At 47.8% G+C, this 20,681-nt stretch overlaps 1 protein-coding gene across 1 annotated transcript in view; it reads left to right on the top strand.

Moving 5' to 3' along the window:
- The window catches only part of PAPPA2 (pappalysin 2), a 178,167-nt gene that overhangs the window by 62,697 nt on the left and 94,789 nt on the right, over positions 1–20,681 (top strand). Inside the window, exon 6 of the mRNA XM_070746692.1 lies at positions 9,739–9,860. Coding sequence (XP_070602793.1) covers positions 9,739–9,860 — 122 coding nt within the window. The remainder of the gene's footprint in view (positions 1–9,738; positions 9,861–20,681) is intronic.

Here is a 20,681-nt window from a genome sequence, read left to right as displayed (position 1 = left end):
AAGCAATAAGGCCTAAAATTAAGAGGCACAAGAAATAATAATTAGCTAGTAAAATTAAATCATAGCAATGTTTTAAGAATAAAAATTGAATTAATTGGTGGTTGTCCCAGGAGACAAAACTAGTGTATTAGATTATATTAGAGTGATGTAACGTAGACCAAAGTTATAGAAACTATAAACATAGAAATGAAACAAAAATAATTATTTGAGAAGTGTTAGTATAAAAATAAGGAACATAATATCAGTCTGCCAAATATAAGTTGAGTGAGGATGAAAGACACACAAGGAACTGTATAATAAGAACATAAGAGCCATGCTGAATCAGGCCAAATCCCATCGAGTCCAGCATTCTGTGTCACACAGTGGCCCACCAATTGTACATGGGGATCTTAAGCAGAAAGAGAAGGCAAAACCCTCCCTTTCCCTTGACCCCTAGCAAATGGTACTCAAGGGAGTCCTGCCTGCCTCAACCAACATAGAGGCGGCACATGGACATCTATTTCTATAACCACCGATGCACTTGACATCTGTGAATCTGTATCAGAGGGTGGATGAGGAAGTAGAAGGGGGAGGTAGAAGAGAAGGAGCGGAAAGAAGTAGAAAATATAGAGAGTTAATAGAGAGATGAAGTGAAGGAGAAGGGGGAGAGAAGGAGTAAGAAAGTAGGAAGAGGGATGAAGGTTGAGGGAGGGGACTGTAGAGACAGACTGAAGAACAGGAGTTGAAAAAGGTGCAAAATAAGATATTGGTTTATAAAATATTAAAAATGTATATGTATCTTATTGACATATTTTAAGGCATATGTGTTTTGTTATAAAAATGGAATTTGTGAAGAAAAATAAAAATTTAAGAAACTCTAAAAAAAGAAGAGACAGGTGAGAAAAAAATCTAGGACTGTGATGGAAAATCTATGGCATGTGTGTCACAGGTGGCACACAGAGCCATATCGGAGGGCATGCGAGATGTTGCCCTATGTCAGCTCCAGTGCGCATGCTAGCCAGCTGATATTTGGCCTTGGGGAAGGCCATTTTGCCCTCCTGATGCTTCCAGGAAACTCCCCTGAAGGCCCAAAGTGCAAAAAAACTGCCCAACAGTCAAACCAGAAGTTTGGAAAATGCACTTGTGGCTTGCCCGTTGGGCTGTTTTTTGCACTCCGTGACTTCAGGGAGCTTCCCTGAACTCTCCAGAGTGCAAAAAACAGCACATCGGGCAAACCGGAAGTCTGTTTTCCTGAACATTTGGTTTGCCCATTGGGCAGATTTTTCAACGTTCCTGGCTTCAGTGAGGCCTGTGCACATGTGCAGGGGCATAATGTGTGTTTGTGTGTGTGTATGGGTGGGAGGGAAGTGGTGTGGGCATGTGCATCCCCATACATACCCTTTTGGCATGTGAACAAAAAAAAGGTTTGCCATCACTGATCTAGGCCATATTTGAAGATTTCTAGTGGAAAAAATCCCCCACTACATATGTCAGCCTATTGCTGGAGAGACGGAGTAACGACACGGACACAAGAGCTGGATTTAAACTGGGTCATTTTTATTAACATAAATTTGCATAATTTATTCATTAAATTTGCATATGTTAGCATAATCAACTATGACCCGAAAATGGACCTGCAGGGTCAAACAAATACTTCCGGGGCGGAAATGACGTTAGGACAAAAAACTTCCTGGGCAACTAATGGGCGTATCTCGATGCAAGTCCAGGTGAGGGACCACTCCATCACCTGCGACCCTGCCATGCTTTGCATGAGGGGGGTCCCACCGGCTAACCCGAATCCGGGAATTAAAGGTGCAGGACCCAAAGACAGGTTCCCCCCAGCTGCTCAGGCAGTCGCTCCCTCCATGAGCTTGCGGAGAACCTGTCAATCATCCCCAAAGATGCCCAAGGGAGAACGCGCGGTTGCTAAACCACCCCCCAGTTTTCCGCCCCAACCTGCCACGGAGTGGGGGTCAGATCTCTATCTTGGCCCCCCGACTCCCCCCTCTAGCTGCGCCAGCTCACGCAGAGACCGCTGCAGGTCCTGTAAGAAAATGGCGTTCCCCTGTTCTGACAGGTGGACGCCGTCGGCCCGGTAAAGCCATGGCCGGTCTATTGTGATGAGGGGATGGGCCACTACAACCCCACCTAGCTCCCTAACTGTTTTGCCCAGGGCCCTATTCACTCTACGTCTCGTCCGGTGAATGGCCCTAAGGGAAGAGGCGTCCCTCCACACGATCCTAGGTAGGATCTCCGACCACACCACTTGCATGGTGGGCCACACCTCACGAAGCCTTCGCAGGTCTTCGCGTGCCTGGATGATCAGCGCCAGGCCTCCCAGCATGCACAGGTCATTGCCTCCTAAGTGCAATACAAGCCACCTGGGTGCGGCCACGGGACGCTGCCCACCCAAACCCACCTGGGCACGACCCCGAGGAGCCGCCCCCACCATACTGCCGGGCGCAGCCACAGAATGCTGACCGCCCAGCAACGCCGGTAGGAGACCCTCCCACCGCATACCTCTCCGGCCCATCCAGGCAACCTTGACCCACCGCCCTAAGGACAGCTGGGTCCCGATGGCGCTCCTGGCTGCTGAGCGGCCGGCCCAAAATATCATGCTGTGGCCACACAGCAGCGCCGTCGGTTTCGCGTTAGCCTGGGGACCTGCAAGAGGACACACACAGAGAGGTTACCTAGCCTAAGCCCTACCTAGGATCCTCAGCGGGCCTAACATAACCCAAATATGCCGCTGGCGATCTCCCGAATCCGATGGGCCGGGAAACCAGAAAGTGCCGCGCTAGTGGCGCCGCCGATGCGGAACGAATGCGTTCCATAACCGGCGGGATCCATACCTACCCGGGCCATTGCCCTGGACACTAACACCCAAAATTGGTAACGGGTCAGAGGGGTACCGTCCCAATGCCTAAACAGGTACCCTTGCCCCGACCCCCGCAAGCTACAATAAAGCTGTAGGGCAGCCACCGGACACACCGACTGGTCGGCGGCCACACTAAGCTGGATGCTAACCCCTCTGTGTAGCTGATCTGTCTTAGACTGCCTTACTATAAGGGACACCCCCCCCCTTGTCTAAAGGCCAGATCAGCATACTGGAAGGCTCGGAGCGAAGTGTCAGCCTGAGACGAAGCCATGGCCTCGCTGACCCTGAGGGCCCCAAAAAACATGACACAAGTCGCTGCCCTAAAAAGACGGGCCTCGTACAATGAGGCACACAGACTGTCAAAACCCCCGTTAATTAAAGAGAGCTGCTCCACCGTCAGAGCCCGACGAGTGTCACCAGGGGCCCCCGCTTGCTCCCTTAGCCAGCCTTCCAGCATCTTCCGGATGCAGAAGTCACCCGAAAAATCCGCAAACCCCCCCCGCCTTGGACAGAAAGGTGAGGCCGGCTAACCTGGACCGGATCGTCCTAACTGACAGGCGTCGCTGCCTAAGCTGGACGCAAAACTCGGCCAGGTGCTCTACCGGGACAGGCCAACTAAGTTGGTAACCCCTGCCCTGCCTGAAATCCCCAACTCCTTACCTGCACGCTGGTATGCCCTGAGGGTGCCGGGTGCTACAGACAAGGAGATTGCCCTGGATGCCTCATCTCTCCACCACTCTGGATCCCCCCCAGACTCCAGAGGTGGCTGGGGAACGCCTCTGGCAACTCTCGGGCCCACGGGGCCAGGGTCCGAAACCTGGACAACTGACCACGGGACAAGGCATCAGCAACCCCGTTATCCAACCCGGGGACATGCCTAGCCAAAAACAATGCGTTTAGGGACAAGGACTTGTGCACAAAATGGCGGACAAGCCGCATGACCCTGTCGCTCTTAGAGGACAGGGCATTCACCACATGGACAACCGCTAGGTTGTCACACCAAAAGTGCATGGTCTTGTCCCTAAACTGCTCCCCCCAAAGCTCTAAGGCCACTATTAAGGGGAAGAGCTCTAAGAACGTAAGGTCCTTAACCAACGAAGAGGCACTCCATTCCGGAGGCCATGCCGGCCAGCACCACTTGTCACCTAACACTACCCCGAAACCACAAGTCCCCGCGGCATCAGAGCAGAGCTGCAACTCAGCTTCCAAAAGAAGCTCGTGCCTCCAGAAAGACAAACCATTAAACCTGACCAAGAAATCCCGCCACACGCCGAGGTCAGCCCTGACCCCAGCGCAGAGGCGGGTATGATGATGGGGCAAACGGAGCCCCTTCATCGCTTTGTATAACCTTCTGGAAAAAGCCCTACCAGGAACAACCACCCGACAGGCAAAATTAAGAATGCCTGCCAATTCCTGAAGCTGCCGTAGGGTAACCTTCCGGCAGTCCAGCACCTCATCAAGCTTCCTTCGGATTTTGAGCAACTTCTCCAGGGGCAATCTGGAAGATTGCTCCTCTGAGTCCAATTCAATACCCAGAAAAGTAATCCTGGTGGTGGGGCCTTCGGTCTTCTCAGAGGCTAAAGGCACACCTAAGTGAGCACAAAGGGCTTCGAAGTCCCGCATTAGAGCAAAGCATTGCTCCGAATGCGCAGGCCCCGCCAACAAGAAATCATCAAGGTAGTGAACGACTGTACCCAGACCACTGTGCCTCCTGAGCGCCCATTCCAAAAAGGTGCTAAAACTCTCAAAAAGAGAGCACGAGACAGAGCAACCCATAGGCAAAGCTCTGTCCACGTAATAACCACCCTCGAAATGGAAGCCAAACAGCTCAAAGTCGTCTGGGTGTATGGGGAGGAGCCGGAATGCCGACTTAATGTCGCATTTACCCATAAGGGCTCCCACCTCACACCTCCTAACCATAGTCACGGCTGCATCAAAGGATGCATACCGGACTGAACAAAGCTCGTCAGGAATGAAGTCATTCACTGACTCCCCTTTTGGAAAAGACAAATGGTGAATCAACCTAAATTCACCACTTGCCTTTTTGGGGACCACACCTAAGGGAGACACACGAAGATTTGGGAAGGGCGGCTCCGGGAAGGGCCCGAGGACCCTGCCCTCGGCCACCTCCTTCCGAATCTTCTCCCTAACAATGTCTTCATGACCAACAACCGACCTAAGGTTGTCAGACATGAAGGCCCTCCTAACACCCATATAAGGGATCCTAAATCCCTTCGAGAAGCCTAGCAAGAGAGCGGCTGCTCTCGAGCGAGGGTGGTAGTCACCCAACCAACCCTCAAGCACTTGTAAATTAATTGGACTGGGCCCCTTTACCCCCAACAGGTGGGGGAGGCTTTGGGGGACCCCCGCCCTTCTTTTCCGCCCCCTTCTTGGGGCGGGGACACATGGCTGAGGAATGGTTCCCCCCACAATTCCCGCATGCGTGCCGAAACCTGCAAAAGGGACGAAAACACGCCCCTTTTGTGACGAACTCGTGGCACGCCGGGGAGGCCCCCTTTCCTGCTACCCCCGCCGCGGCCTTGGCCTGTGCGGGGGTCACGGGCTCCTCTTCCATAAAATGACCGCTGTCGGTCCTATCACATCCTTCCTTACCGGACATATGAGTGGCCTGGAACCAAAGGTCCAGGACCACCATATCCCAGGGCAAGTAGGGGTCATGGGCGATACGCATCCTAAACCCCTTATCGTAGTGCCTCCAGATCGTACCTGCGTACTCAAAGTGGGCTCTCGCTATTAAATCTATGTATTTCAGCAAGGCAGCGGCCCTACCCGGCTGCCTCTGAATCACTACCGAAGCGAAAGTCAAAAAAGCGTACAGCCAGGAGCTGAAACACTTTGTGACTTTCGTTTTTTTCACCTTCTCCCCAGGCACCACCTCCTTGTCCTGCTTGGGGACCTCCCTATTTAAAAGGGAGAAAAGGTCCACATATTCCCCCCGCCAAATCGCTTCCTTCACCGATGGGTGGAGATGATAGCCCAATGGTGTCGCGGGCAACCCACAAGGGATGGCCCCAGGCTTGATGCTGGCGAACGGGTCCCACACCGTGGTGGCCCCCGTCCCCAGCACTCCAAGCCCCGGTGGATACACCAAAGGGGGCGGTGGCATAATGGCCGGCGGAGGAGGGATCCAACCCCCCACCCCTGCCCCGGGTGGGAAAGATACCCCTGGCGCCACTACCAGCGGGGCCGGCGGGGACCAAACCTGCCCACATGTGCCCGCAGTGGCCCCCAGAAAGCTATTGCCACTCCCCAATGCAGGCGGGATAAACCCTGGACCCTGCACGGGGAGGAGCGGTGTAGTACTCAAAGTGTGGTGCAACCTCACCTGCCCCATAAGGGGTGGAAGCCATCCACGGGGGGCCCATCCTAGTTGGGCCCTGGAATGATGACCACTGCCCCGACTGGGCCATCTGCCCGGTCTGGGCCGTCTGCCCGGTATGGGCCCTCCGCCCGGTGTGGGCCAGCTGCGTGGTGTGGGCCATCTGCCCATCCTGGGCTGGTTCCTCTTCAGGGTCGCCACCCCATGCTGCGGAGGCAGTCATGGGAAGCCCCTCCGGGCCTGCTCCGGACCGCCACCGCTCCAGCTCATCGAGCCTCTCCAAGACCCTGGCCCAGGAGAGAGAAGGAGAAACCTCGGGGTGAGGAGGCGCAGGCACGAACCCCACCACCCCTTCAGACGGGTCCATCCCCAGGGGCCCCTCTGCGCCAGCCCGAGCCCGGGCAGAAGGCCTGGCAACCCTCCTAGGCCGCCCCACCGGTTGGGCCGGGGGTGCCCGAGCCTGCTTCTTTTTAGGGGCCATGGGCCTACTTTAGTTTATTCTATTTTTTACAAGAATAAAAAAGGGGGTGGGAACAACCCCCAAGGAGCCTGCACCCACGAGGCAAGGCCTACCCTATGCAGCAGGCCTCACCAATGCAAACCCTGGAGGTCAAAACCTCCTCCCTCCCCAGCGGTCGCAGCAAGGCCTCGCTGCACCGCTTTATAGGTGGCCTTTTATCCCAAGGCCTCCCCCCCCAGGGACCCTGCGGGCCCAGGAGGCCACCGGAGGAAAGCACCCCACACCCCCAACCCAAGAGAAACTGGGGCGCAAACCAGGGCGGAGCGCAGCTGCTGCTGGCTCCGCAATGAAATCCTCAATGAAATCCGCTTCGAAAGGGTTCCACCGAGGATCTGAACCCCAGTCGGCAGATTCAAGGCCTTCTCGCCCACCACAGGCTGCACAAAATGGCGGCCGCCGCACGAGGCTGCCCTAAAATGGCTGCCGCGAGCAGAACTAACAGACGTCTGCTCGTGGCTGCTGTCCGGGCGAAAAGGCTGAGCCTCGGGCCTGCTCGCCCTTATATAGGGCAAGCAGGCCCCGCCCGGACCAATCAGCAGCCGGGCCAGTCAGGCCCGAAAAATCCCGAGCGAAGTCTCATCTCGCGAGACTTCGCTCAGGATCCAAAATGGCGGCCGCCATGAGGGTCCGGTGTCTCCCGGTCCCTCCAGCAAAGCCTGCTGCCGGGTAAGTCCGGCGCCGACATTTTACTGGGTGACAGCTTATACAGACATGAAATTCTTTCTGATGTGTAGCCTGATCCAGTATCCTCATATATTTAATCAAGTAGTTCTGGTCCTACTCCCTGGGACAGTAAGTCTGTTTATTCTTTAATATATTGTAAAATCTAGTCCACTGCTCCATTTTTTTCAAGTTTATATATAATACGTTATTTCAATACAATGATAGTTACATAATGTATTTAGATAGCAGCAATTTTTAAAAAAATTAAGGAGGAGGATGGGTAAATAGTAGCTTTCCCAGCCATCAAGTTCTTTGTTGGCTGCTTAGCTTTTGTTTCTAGCATCCATCAAAGTTATTTTGTTAGCTCTTTTTCTTGTAAAAATGGTAATGTTATTTGGACTATGTCCAAGGAAACTGTAAACCACAAGCTACATGTAGACAGAACGCCAACATGTCTGAACTCCCCTGGCATATTCTTCAGCTCAAGCAGTGGCAGGCATTTTACTTGCTGTTTTTACTAAATCAGGGAGTATTTTTTCAGCATTTTGAAAGTTTGAAAGCGCCTGTGTGAGCTTGGGAGAAAAAGCTAGATCTCAGGTTGCCTTGATTTCCTTTTTTACTGAACTGAGATACATGCAGCAGGTGGCAGCAGAACAAGAGAAACAGGATCCCTTCTGTAAAAATAATATTATTTTTTTTACAATCTTTCCGCTATGTCACACTTGCTAAGTAATTAATCTTTTTTTATCTGTTTGTAAATCGACATTTCTTCCACTAATTTTGCATACCACTCAAAAAAAAAATCACACTTCTTTGTCTTAATCTGTGCTTATTACTGAAATATTCAGTAACCATTCCATTTACGTATCTCTTTTATCACATTCAACAATCAGTTTTCACTTTCATACAAAATATTCTATAGCTCTTGCCAGTTCATTTTATTGTATGATTCCTTTAAATAAAATAAACTTTTATTTACACACTTGTATATTTCATAGTGACTGTTGAAGACTAGAGAGATCACACTGCAGATCTCCTGCCCAGCATAAAATCACACTACACCTCTCAAATATTGTTTATTATTGCTGTCCCTTTATTTTTTCCAATTATATCTCTTCCAAACATCTGTCTCATTATAATAAGCTAGTCTCTTGAAGTCTTTGTATTTGCTCTTTCCAGTTGTCAGATATAGATGCTGTTTTCATATACTGTATATGTTAAATAATTTCATAAGCAAACCAAATCTATATTCTAATATTTCTCCAGTTAGAAAATTTGCAATGTAACTTTCATAGCTTTCCTTTCAATTCCATTTTTGATAAAACACTATAATTCCCAAACAGATTTAAAAAGTGCTTCCCAACATTCCTTCAGTTCTTAATCCAGTGATACCTCATCATACAAACCCCTCTTCATATGAACTTTTGGTGATACGAACCCGGTGCTTAAGATTTTTTTGCCTCTTCTTCCAAACTATTTTCACCTTACGAACAAAATGAAGGGAATCCCGGGGCTGCTTTGAATCCCAGCGAGGGGAGCCTCAGGGGAATCCCTGCACTTCGGCTGACAATGGAAGTCCGGAGGCAGGGCATCCAAGCGGCGGCAGTTTGGGTTCTTAAGGTGAAAATAGTTCGGAAGAAGAGGCAAAAAAATCTTAAGTACCGGGTTCATATCAAGAAAAGTTCGTATGAAGAGTGGTTCGTAAGACGAGGTATCACTGTATATTCTTTTTTTTTTCCATTTCCCCTCCTATTCCTCGCTTGCTCATCTCACACAAATAATTCTGGGTAGTGTACAAGTGGATAGGATATGCTCCTTGGCATTTATTCCTCTCCTATGTTAAGCTGCAATCTTCAAGATATCCTGGTCAATACCAGATGACCAATTCATGTTTATCTCTGTAATTAATTATAGCCTTTGTCAGTTGAATCTTTTAAACAATGCTTTTATTAAGAGATAGAAGGGATATATTTCCTTGCTAGTCTTAATCATGCTGTGCCACATTCAGTATTCCCTGTGAATGGTGATAAACCAGTTTGACATAGTTGCTTAATATGACAGAACTGCCACCAAAGCCAGTTGTATCCCATACTAATTTATGAAAATTAAAGTTTCTGATCTAAGACTACCTTAAAGATGCCTGCATCCCACCAGCTAAGAAATAAGACACAGCATTAGCACATACGTAGGATGCTCATACTTCGTCTATTTCTGGTATTAGGAAAATCATGAAAATATAAGTAGAAAGTTAATAATTTAAAAGAAGTTAGGTAGAATTCTGAAAAAAAATGTCTGAATGAAAAGGGAATGAACACATTTATTTCTCTTCCTTCTCTCTCTTTCTTTGTCTGTTTTTAGAGAGTCAGGGAACCTCTGTGAAAATTGTGCTGAAGATGGAACATTCAGCCAGTATGTACATGAAGCCGCTTCTCCTCTAGCGTGTGACTCTTCCGGCTATTGGACTCCGAAGGAGGCAGTAGGTAAAGGTTTCAGATCTTTTTTTCTACGACAAAGGGATGATCAGATATGACTGGGTAACCCATCAGCTGTTGCTGTGTATTCTGTCAGAAAACTCTCAGTCCAATAAATAAACTTTATTTATAAATAAATAAAGAGCTTCAATGGAGCTGTGCAAAAGTCTTTGAATGTCTCCACTTGGTAGCTGTGAGAAGTGAATTTGGTGGAGGAGATCTCGCAAAGTTTTCTTTTTCTCTTTCTCTTCAAAAATAAAATGAAATAACACTATGAATCAGTGCCATATCATGTAAATTAAATAATCTGCTCCACAGCTTTAAAAGAAATAGTGAAAGCTTTAGACTGACTTTACATCTGAGTAAATATTTATCTTTCTGGCCCTAGTCTATAGATTGTTTAAGCTGTTGCAACGGTGAGTTGATATGTATGCATTGAGAAAAGGGGGAAGAAAAAAAATTATTTGGAAATTATTGTATCATATGTGAATGTACACCATGTGCACAATTATTAGGCAAGTTATATTTTTGAGGATTAATTAATTTAGGCAAGTTATATTTTTGAGGATTAATTGACAGTGTTCTTGGACAATCCAAAATGTTAAGAAACTGCAAAACTTTGTTCAGGGGTTGTTGGATTTTAACCTTCTTTTCCTTGGCCATGTCTCTGAGCACTGAATACCTTGTACTTCTGGGCATTCCAGCAATGTTCCCTCTAATTTTTTTTCGGTGTGGGCGGAAAAGTATAATGTCTGAGCGGCACATTTTCATGCCTGGGCATGGATCAGTTAGAAACCCGGTCGCTAAGCAAATCTGGCTTCTCCGCCCCTCCTCCCCCATTGTCTTTGCTTGTGAGACGGTCGCAAAAGGGAGTCACATGACACAGCAACGGTCATCAGGGCCGCCATCAGGAATTTTGGGGCCCCATACAGCCTAAGTGTCTGGGGCCCCCCTCCCTTCTTCCTTCCTTCCCTTTTTCTTTTCTCTTTTGGTTTTGTTTCCCTTCCTTCCTTCCTCTTTCTTTCTTTCTTTCTTTCTTTCTTTCTTTCTTTCTTTCTTCTTTTTCTTTCTTTCCTTTTTTCTCTTCTTTTTCTTTTCCCTCCCTCCTTCCTTCCCTCCCTTCCTCCCTCCCTCCTTCCTTCCTTCCCTTTTAAATTTTCAAACTGTCTTCTTCATATTCCTGGCTGAGGAATTCTGAAAGCTGCAGTCAACTGTCTTCAGCCATTGTCCAGCCCTGTGCTACGGACCCCTCCCTCCACCCCCTGAAGAGGCCGGGGGCTTCTTTCCAAAGCCAGTGGCAGTGATGCCAGAACCCCCTTCCCTGGGGATGGGAGCGGGGGGGGGGGGCTCCACTGGTCTCCCTCAACAAGACCTTCCACAACACATCAGCCCTGCTGGGCAGGCCTCTTAGCCCCACCAAAGAAATGGGGGTTAAGGAAGATCCCCACCCTCCACCTTGCCCCAAACACTGGCACTCTGCATAACCCATGCGGGGGCTTTGGCTTCCCCTCTGCAGAACAGAAGCTGGGGACCTCTCCCTCCACATACACTGGATCCCTATGGCCCATCCGAGGGCTGGCAAAATAGGTGTGCCCCCCCACCTGCTTTTCTATCTATCTCTCTCTCTTTTTCTCTCTCTCTCTTTCTCTTTCTCTCCCTCTCTTTCTCTTTTTGTCTCTCTTTCTCTCTCTACTTTTCTTTCTTTTTCTCTTTTTCTCTCCCTTTCTCTCTCTTTTTCTCTCCCTTTCTCTCTCTTTTTCTCTCCCTTTCTCTCTCTTTCTCTTTATATCTCTTTCTCTCTTTTTTCTCTCCCAACCTCTCTCTTTCTCTTTCTATCTCTTTCTCTCCCTCCCTCTCTCTTTCACTTTCTCTCCCTCTTTCTCTCCCTCTCTCCCCTTCTCTCTTTCTTTCTCTTTCTCTCCCTCCCCCTCTCTCTTTCTCTTCCTCTTTTTATCTCTCTTTCTCTCTTTTTTCTCTTTTATCTCCCTTTCTCTCTTTCTCTCTCTCTTTCTCTCCCCCTCTCTTTGTCTCTTTCTATCTCTTTCTCTCCCTCCCTCTCTCTTTCTCTTTTTATCTCTCTCTTTCTCTTTCTCTCTCTCTCTTTCTCCCCCCTCTCTCTGAAGTGGGGAGGGCCGGGTTGGCACCAAGGGAGCTCGAGACGGGGTGCAAAAGCAAACTACTCTGCCGGCCCGGGCCCACATTGGAAGGAAGGAAGGAAGGAATTGTAAAAGGGGCGATCAAGAGAGGAATGGGTGAATGAATGGACGGAGGGTGGGAAGGAAGGAGGGAGGGAAGGGACAGGAACAGAGGAAGGGTGCAAAGTAAGCAAGGAAAGGTGTGAAAGGGGAGAGTAAGAGAGGAAGGAGTGAAAGAAGGGAGTGAGGGAGGAAAGAAGGGAGAAAGGAGAAGGAAAGCAAGAAATGGAGGGAGGGAAGGAAAGAAAGAAAGAAAGAAAGGAAGAAAGAAAGGGGGAAGGGACAGGAACAGAGGAAGGAAGGAAGGAAGGAAACTTATAAAAGGGGAGAGTAAGAGAGGAAGGACTGAAGGAAGGGAGGGAGGGAAGAAGGTAGGAAGGAGAAAGAAAAGAAGAAATAGAGGAAGGGAAGGTAAAAGAGAGAAAGAAAAAGAGCAAGAAAAAGAAAGAAAAAGAAAGAGAAATAAAAAGAGAGGGGGAATGAAAGAAATGGAAGGAGGGAAGGAAGGAGAGAAAGAAAGAGGGAGAAAGAAAGCAAGAGAAAGAAAAAAGAATGAGAGAGAAAGAGAGAAAGAAAGAAAAAGCAACGCACGAAATTGTGATTTTTACAATTCCCTCCCCCGCTCCCCACAAACCAACTACCCCTCTACCGCAAGGTGCCGGGTTCCCCTTTCTCCCTCGCCCGCATCCTTGCCGCGGTGACTCACCAGGAGAAGTCTGGAGACCCACGCGGCTCCTCTGGGGGCCTTGCGGAAGGCGGCGGCGGAAGCCCCCATGGCCGGCGCTGGGTGTGAGGGAGGATGCTTTCTGCGCGGGCGGAGGCCCACCCTTCCCGGAAGAGCTGGGCAAGGGACGCCTCGGGGAAGGAGGGCAGGGCGGGAAGGGAAGGAGGGGGCTGGCGGGGGTTTAGGGAAGGGGAGCCGAGGCCAGCCTTGCAGGAGTCGAAAGCCACCGGGAGAAGACTGGGCTCAGCAGGAGAAGTGCCGCCCCCCCCCATTATTCAGGCTCTCTTCGGGGTTGGGGAGTTTTTGGGGGGCGCCGGGGCCCGGGGCCCCCCAATTTTCCAATTTGCCCCAGGCCCGGGACAGCAGTCCCAGTAATACCTGTCTATCGGCGGCCCTGACGGTCATAAATATGAAACGGCAGCCAGGTTTTGATCACACGATCATGGGGCTGCTGTGAAGGTTGTAAGTGTGAAAAAGGGGCATAAGTCACTTTTTTCAGGGCCACTGCAACTTTGAACCGTCAGTAAATGAACCATTGTAAGTCGAGGACAACCTGCCTTCTCCTCTTGATGTTTTCTGTGGAGCTTCAAAATGGACTCCTGATCTGCACTGAGTGCACTGGTCAGACAGATAATCCTCGACTTTTGTTCTGACCCCATGGAGGCCAACGTTTCCATCTCCTGAGTAAGACGGTTATTAAGTGAGTTCTGCCTCATTTCACCACCTTTCTTGCCATATTCGTTAAGTGAATCCCTGCAGTTGCTTGTCAGAAGATCCTAAAAGATGTTCACACAACCCTGGGACATTGCCACCATCATAACTACGTTGTCAAGTGTCCAAAGTTTGATCCAATAACCCCTTTATTTTTCTAACAAAGACCTTCCTTCCTAGAAGGAAGAATAGAAAGAATAAAATGGAAAAGGGGATCAAAAAGGGGATACAAAAAAAATAAAAAAGAAAAGGGTTCGGTTCAAAGTTCTGCTCAGATTAAAGAAATTGGAGTTTGAGAAAGGTTGATTAAGCTTGGAGTATTGTTTTGTTTGCTCTTTTTTTAACTTTAATTATTTTTTCTATTTAGATATATGAATTTAGGAATTGCTGATCTGTTTTAATAAAGTTAGAAGTATTGATTATAATAAGATATGTAGTAGGTGATACTGATTTGGATTAATGCATAAATGGAATTGAATTTAGAATTGTTGGGGAGATTAATGATGTTAATGATTTTTAATTGATTGAAAATAGAGAATATTTAGATTTTCCCTCTTTTTTCTTTTCTCAAATTGACTCAAATTTAAGATTAATAGATGTTAGATGGGTTGAAATATTTTCAACACCTATCCACTTAAATGTCAATTCATACATACATTGTACAAATAGTACATTAGTCCATATTTTCCATTTCTGAATCCTTATTTTCACCTTTTTCTTATTTAGTAAATCAATAGTCTGCATTCAAAATTTATTTCCTCATATGCGTACCTTGATATAAGATATTGATCGCCTTAGGCCATACCCTCTCTCATTACACAAATACACATCACCTGAGATGCTTATATCCAATAAGCATTCAAGCGTATACAGCTTGGAGATAGAAAATATGCATAAAAATAATGATATGGTTAAAATGCTCACTTGCCTAATAATTATGCATAGTATAGTTACTTCAGGAGCTTAAAGCTGGAGGAAAAAAGGTAAGATTATAAAAAGAAAAGAAAAAAGAAGGGAATCCCATGCCACCTTACCAGGATAATAATAAGTTATTTATGCCAGTATATTGACTGTACAGGCAGTCCTTGACTTACAACCACAATTGAGCCCAAAATTTCCAATGCTAAGTGAGGTAATTGTTAACTGAATTGTACCTCATTTTACAACCTTTTTTGCCACAGTTGTTAAGGAAATAAATGCAGTTGTTAAGTGAATCATGCCATCTCTAAGTGAATCTGGCTTCCCCGTTTGACTTTGCTTGTTGAAAATCATCTGGAAAGATTACAATTGACCTTGGGACTGTCTTAATTTTTATTTTAATTATGTGATCATGGAGATGCTGCAAAGGTAGCAAGTGTGAAAAAATTGTCATAAGCCACTTTTTTCAGTGCTGTTGTAACTTCAAAAGGTCATTAAATGGAGAGTTATAAATCAAGGACTCCTTGTATTCTCCTGTAATGCAAAACTAAAGATTTGAAACCATGGTTCATTAAATGGATTCCTTTCACATAACACTACATGATAAGGCTAATGATCAAAAGCAGACAAACTCCTTTATGTGAATGCAGCCATTATTTCATCAGTGTTTACAAGCTGCCAAAAACAAGTGAACATTGTTGTGCCCATATTGCAGAATGGAAATTGCTTGAGAAATTGCTTGAGAAAGACCAGTAAGTAAGATGCTTTTGTGACCTGTTCTTTAAATCCATTTGCCAGTAGAATTGTGTGGAAGAATTTGCAGCGATAATCAACATGGTTTAGGACCATTATGGTGAACCTATGGAACTCGTGGCGGAAGGGGAGCCATCTCTCTGGGCATGCCAGCCATTGCCTGTTGCTCTTTTGCGTTGTGGTGTGCACATGCCCACTGGCCAGCATGCGCACCAGAAACTGAAAGACCAGGTGATTGGCATGCATGCACACGTCAAAATCCGGAAATTTAATAATGTAATGTAATGTAATGTAATGTAATGTAATAATTTAATTTAATTTAATTTAATTTAATTTAATTTAATTTAATTTAATTTAATTTAATTTAATTTAATTTAATTTAATTTAATTTAATTTAATTTAATTTAATTTAATTTAATTTAGTTAGTTTAGTTTAGTTTAGTTTAGTTTAGTTTAATTTAATTTAATTTAATTTAATCTAATCTAATCTAATCTAATCTAATCTAATCTAATCTAAATTCAATTCGACTTCTATGACACTCAATCCTGAAGGCTCAGGGCAGCTTACAATAACAATTTAAATACAACAGCAATAAAAAGAAGTCAAATATGCTATCTAAAACACTAAAACGCTGATTAAAAACCCCCCATAATTAAACAATCAAGACAACATACATGCATACCATTCACATGATTTGGCCATGATAGTTGTTTGTTCATGGACTCCAGGCCTGCTGGCAAAGCCAGGTCTTCATGGCCTTATGGAAGACCAGTAGTGTGGGAGCAGTACGGACATTGGGGGGGGGGGGAATTGATTTCATAGAGCCAGGGCGGCAACAGAAAAGGCCCTCCCCTATGGCCTCGACAACCTACATTGCTTAGTTGACAGGACTTGGAGAAGGCCAACTCTGTGTGCTCTTGTTGGTCTTTGGGAGGTATGCGGCAAGAGATGGTCCCGTAAATAGTACATTTTCCTGAATGCACTGGTGCTCCCATGCATATGTGTTATGCAGCTGCTCTTCTGGTTTCCGGTGCTCCCCCCCCCATACACATGCTCCCATTTTGGCATTTGGTACGAAAAAGGTTCGCCAACACTGGTCTAGGACAATATATTTGAATTCTTATGTGCCCACCAATCTTTCTGTCCCAATGCTCCCTGCAGTTCTATTTTCTTGTGTTTCCGGTAAGGTTTTATTTATTTTTAAATTCGACTTCTATGCTGCCCACTCCCAATGGGACTCAGGGAGTCTCTTGATGTTGGTGAGGATATATACCATAGGTAACATAATATTCTGCCCTGTTTTACTGTGCTTGGAAAAGAGATGGAGCCAAGAATATTTTTGTGAACCACAAATGTTATTTCACTTGAAAATAAGGTAAGCTAGAAATCTGTAACTTCATTGAACTCTTTCTTTCCCCTGTCTTCTGCATTATGACAAAGGAAGAAAAAAATCTGGTTGTCTTTTGGTGTGTGTCTATATATGCAGATAGAGAGTGAGTGAGCCAGTTTGGCTCAGTGGTTAAGGCTAGAAACTGGGATATTGTGAGTTTTAATCCCACTTTGTGTATTAAGATATTTGGAGTGGTCCCTCCCTCCCTCCCTCCTTCCCTCCCTCTCCCTCTCCCCCCTCTCTCTCTCTCACACACACAATCACCCCATCACCTTTGAGTCATCACACCAGATACTGACTGTAATTCAGTGTTTGTTGTTTTTGTCAGTTATTTGAAAAATTATAGTCCACTAGGAAAGTGGTGTTTTGCAGTGTTGCTGATTATGTATTTCTCTCTCTCTGCCTCAGGCGTTTTTTGAAACTGTATATAGGAGACTATTATATATAGGAAGTATCTTTTTTGCCCTAAGTTCAGTGCTAGGTGACCCCCGGGTTGTGCCCATGAAACTGAGCAGCAAAATTATCAGTTGTTAGTAGGGAAAAAAGCAAATTCTAAATTTATTTATTTATTTATTATTTGGATTTGTATGCCGCCCCTCTCCGAAGACTCGGGGCGGCTCACAACAAGTGAAAAGCAATCCAATACATAATCCAATTAATTAAAATATTGAAAAATTTAAAAAACCCCATATACTAAAATACATACACACAAGCATACCATATATAAATTCAACGTGCCCAGGGGGAGATGTTTAGTTTCCCCATGCCTGACGGCAAAGGTGGGTTTTGAGGAGTTTGCGGAAGGCAGGAAGAGTAGGGGCAGTTCTGATCTCCGGGGGGAGTTGTTCCAGAGAGTCGGTGCCGCCACAGAGAAGGCTCTCCCCCTGGGGCCCGCCAACCGACATTGTTTAGTTGACGGGACCCGGAGGAGGCCCACTCTGTGGGACCTAATCGGTCGCTGGGATTCGTGCGGCAGAAGGCGGTCTCGGAGATATTCTGGTCCGATGCCATGAAGGGCTTTAAAGGTCATAACCAACACTTTGAATTGTGACCGGAAATTGATCGGCAGCCAATGCAGACTGCGGAGTGATGGTGAAACATGGGCAAGCCCATGACTGCTCTCGCAGCTGCATTCTGCACGATCTGAAGTTTCCGAACACTTTTCAAAGGTAGCCCCATGTAGAGAGCATTACAGTAGTCGAACCTCGAGGTGATGAGGGCATGAGTGACTGTGAGCAATGAGTCCCGGTCCAGATAGGGCCGCAACTGGTGCACCAGGCGAACCTGGGCAAACGCCCCCCTCGCCACAGCTGAAAGGTGGTTCTCTAATGTGAGCTGTGGATCGAGGAGGACGCCCAAGTTGTGGACCCTCTCTGAGGGGGTCAATAATTCCCCCCCCAGGGTAATGGACGGACAGATGGGATTGTCCTTGGGAGGCAAAACCCACAGCCACTCCGTCTTATCCGGGTTGAGCTTGAGTCTGTTGACACCCATCCAGGCCCCAACAGCCTCCAGGCACCGGCACATCACTTCTACCGCTTCGTTGACTGGGCATGGGGTGGAGATGTAAAGCTGGGTATCATCGGCATATTGATGATACCTCACCCCATGTCCTTGGATGATCTCACCCAGCGGTTTCATGTAGATGTTAAATAGCAAGGGGGAGAGGACCGACCCCTGAGGTACTCCACAAGGGAGAGACCTCGGAGTCGACCTCTGACCCCCCACTAACACCGACTGCAACCGGCCAGAGAGGTAGGAGGAGAACCACTGAAGCACAGTGCCTCCCACCCCCAACCCCTCCAACCGGTGCAGAAGGATACCATGGTCGATGGAATCGAAAGCTGCTGAGAGATCGAGGAGCACCAGGACAGAGGATAAACCCCTGTCCCAGGCCCGCCAGAGATCATCCATCAACGCGACCAAAGCGGTTTCCGTGCTGCGACCGGGCCTGAAACCCGACTGCTGGGGACCTAGATAATCGGCTTCTTCCAAGGACCGCTGGAGCTGGAGTGCCACCACCTTCTCGACAACCTTCCCCATAAAGGGAAGGTTGGAGACTGGACGATAGTTGTTAAGTACGGCTGGGTCCAGGGAAGGCTTCTTGAGGAGGGGGCGCACAAGCGCTTCTTTATAGAGTGTTGGAAAAACTCCCCTCCCCAAGGAAGCGTTGGTAATCTCCTGGGCCCAGCTCCGTGTCACCTCCCTGCCGGCCGAGACCAACCAGGAGGGACACGGATCCAGTAAACAGGTGGCGGAACTCACAGCTCCAATGGCCTTGTCCACTTCATCAGGTGTCACCAGATCAAACTCTTCCCAGACAGGTGGACAAGTACGTGCCCCAGTCACCTTGACTGACTCATTGTCAGTCGACTCTGTTTTACAATTGGAGTCGAGATCGGCCCGGATCTGAGCGACTTTATCAGCGAAAAACGTGTTAAACTCCTCGGCACTACTCTGCAAAGGCTCCCCAACTCCCCCCTGGTTAAGAAGGGAGCGGGTCACCCTAAACAGAGCGGCCTGGCGGGATTCCGCTGATGCAATCAAGGCGGCATGGTATGCGCATCTTGCCGCCTTGAGCGCCACTTTGTAAGTCTTAATAAAAGCTCTTACAAGTGTTCGATCAGATTCAGACCTACTCTTCCTCCATCGCTTCTCTAGACGTCTCTTTTGGCGTTTCAACTCCTGGAGCTCCTCGTTGAACCATGGGGCTCTACGGGGTCTAGCGCCACGGAGAGGTCGCAAAGGCGCAATCCGGTTGAGAGCCTCCGCAGCAGCCGTATTCCAGGCCTCCGCAAGAGACTCCGCCGAATTGTGGATGAGTGCCTCTGGAATAACCCTAAGCGCCGTCTGAAAACCCTCTGGGTCCATCAGGCGTCTGGGGCGGAACATCTTCATTGGTTCCGCCTCCCTGCGGGGAAGGATTGGAGCCAGGAAGTCAAGCCGTAGTAGAAAATGGTCTGACCATGACAAAGGCACTGCTTCTAAGCCCCTTAGTCTCAGACCATTACTCAATTGCTCGGAAAGGAATACCATGTCAGGTGCGTGCCCCCCCTCATGAGTCGGACCCCGTACTACTTGAGTCAGGTCCATGGCTGTCATGGTGGCCATGAACTCCTGTGCCAACCCAGAGGTTTCACCGAGTGACGGCAGGTTGAAGTCCGCCAAGACAATAAGTCTGGGGAACTCCACCGCCAACCCGGCTACCTCCTCGAGTAGCACAGGCAGGGCTTTTGACACGCAGCTTGGAGGCAGGTACGTGAGAAATAAGCCCACCTGAACCCCTAAGTCCAACTTCATCAAGAGAGACTCGCAACCCGCAATTTCCGGAGCAATGAGTCCACGCAGGCAAAGGCTCTCCCTGGCTATAATAGCCACTCCTCCCCCCCTTCCCTGAGGTCGAGGTTGATGCCATATCTGAAACCCGGCTGGGCAAATTTCAGAGAGAGGAACACCTCCCTCTGGGCCCAGCCAGGTTTCAGTAATACATGCCAGGTCGGCCTCCTCATCCAGGATCAGATCCCGGATGAGGAGAGCTTTATTTACCACCGACCTGGCATTAAGCAGCAGCAACCTGAGCCCAGGGCCAGAGTTACACTCATCACCAGTGCCCAAGATTGGGCTCATAGAGCCAAAACAAGGGACCGTTATTAAGCAACGGTCCCTCATTCCCCTGGAACGGCTAGTTCTGTGGCCCCTGCCATATCTGCCTCTCCCCAGCAACACAGGGATATTCCGACCCTCCGCCACCCCAGAGATCGGTGCCCCTTCCTATGGAGATTATACAAGCTTAATTTTGTAAGTTGAAATTTTGCAAAAGGAAAAAAAGTAATATAAAATTAGTTATTATATTGTTGCTGAGTGTAACTTCCAGAAACCTGAAAATTCATTTCTAATATGCAGCATTTGTCCTGAACTAAACCTTAATCTAAAGTCTGAAAGATCCATGTCCTTTCATATATGTAAGAATGTTTACAAATTAGCACCAAGAAGAAATGCTACTAATTTGGCCCAATGCGGGCGTACCAGTAGTAGCAGTAGTAGGTGGTTCAGAGAACCAGTAGCGATGGCAGTGCGAGGTTCCAACCACCTGCCGGGAAATCACCATTTTGTTTTTTGTAATGCTCTGCCCTTGTGC

This window comes from Erythrolamprus reginae, chromosome 3 (assembly GCF_031021105.1).
Source record: "Erythrolamprus reginae isolate rEryReg1 chromosome 3, rEryReg1.hap1, whole genome shotgun sequence".
NCBI classification, from domain to species: Eukaryota; Metazoa; Chordata; class Lepidosauria; order Squamata; family Dipsadidae; genus Erythrolamprus; species Erythrolamprus reginae.
Note: the sequence above shows the minus strand (reverse complement) of the source record. Positions and strands in the feature narration are given on the sequence as shown.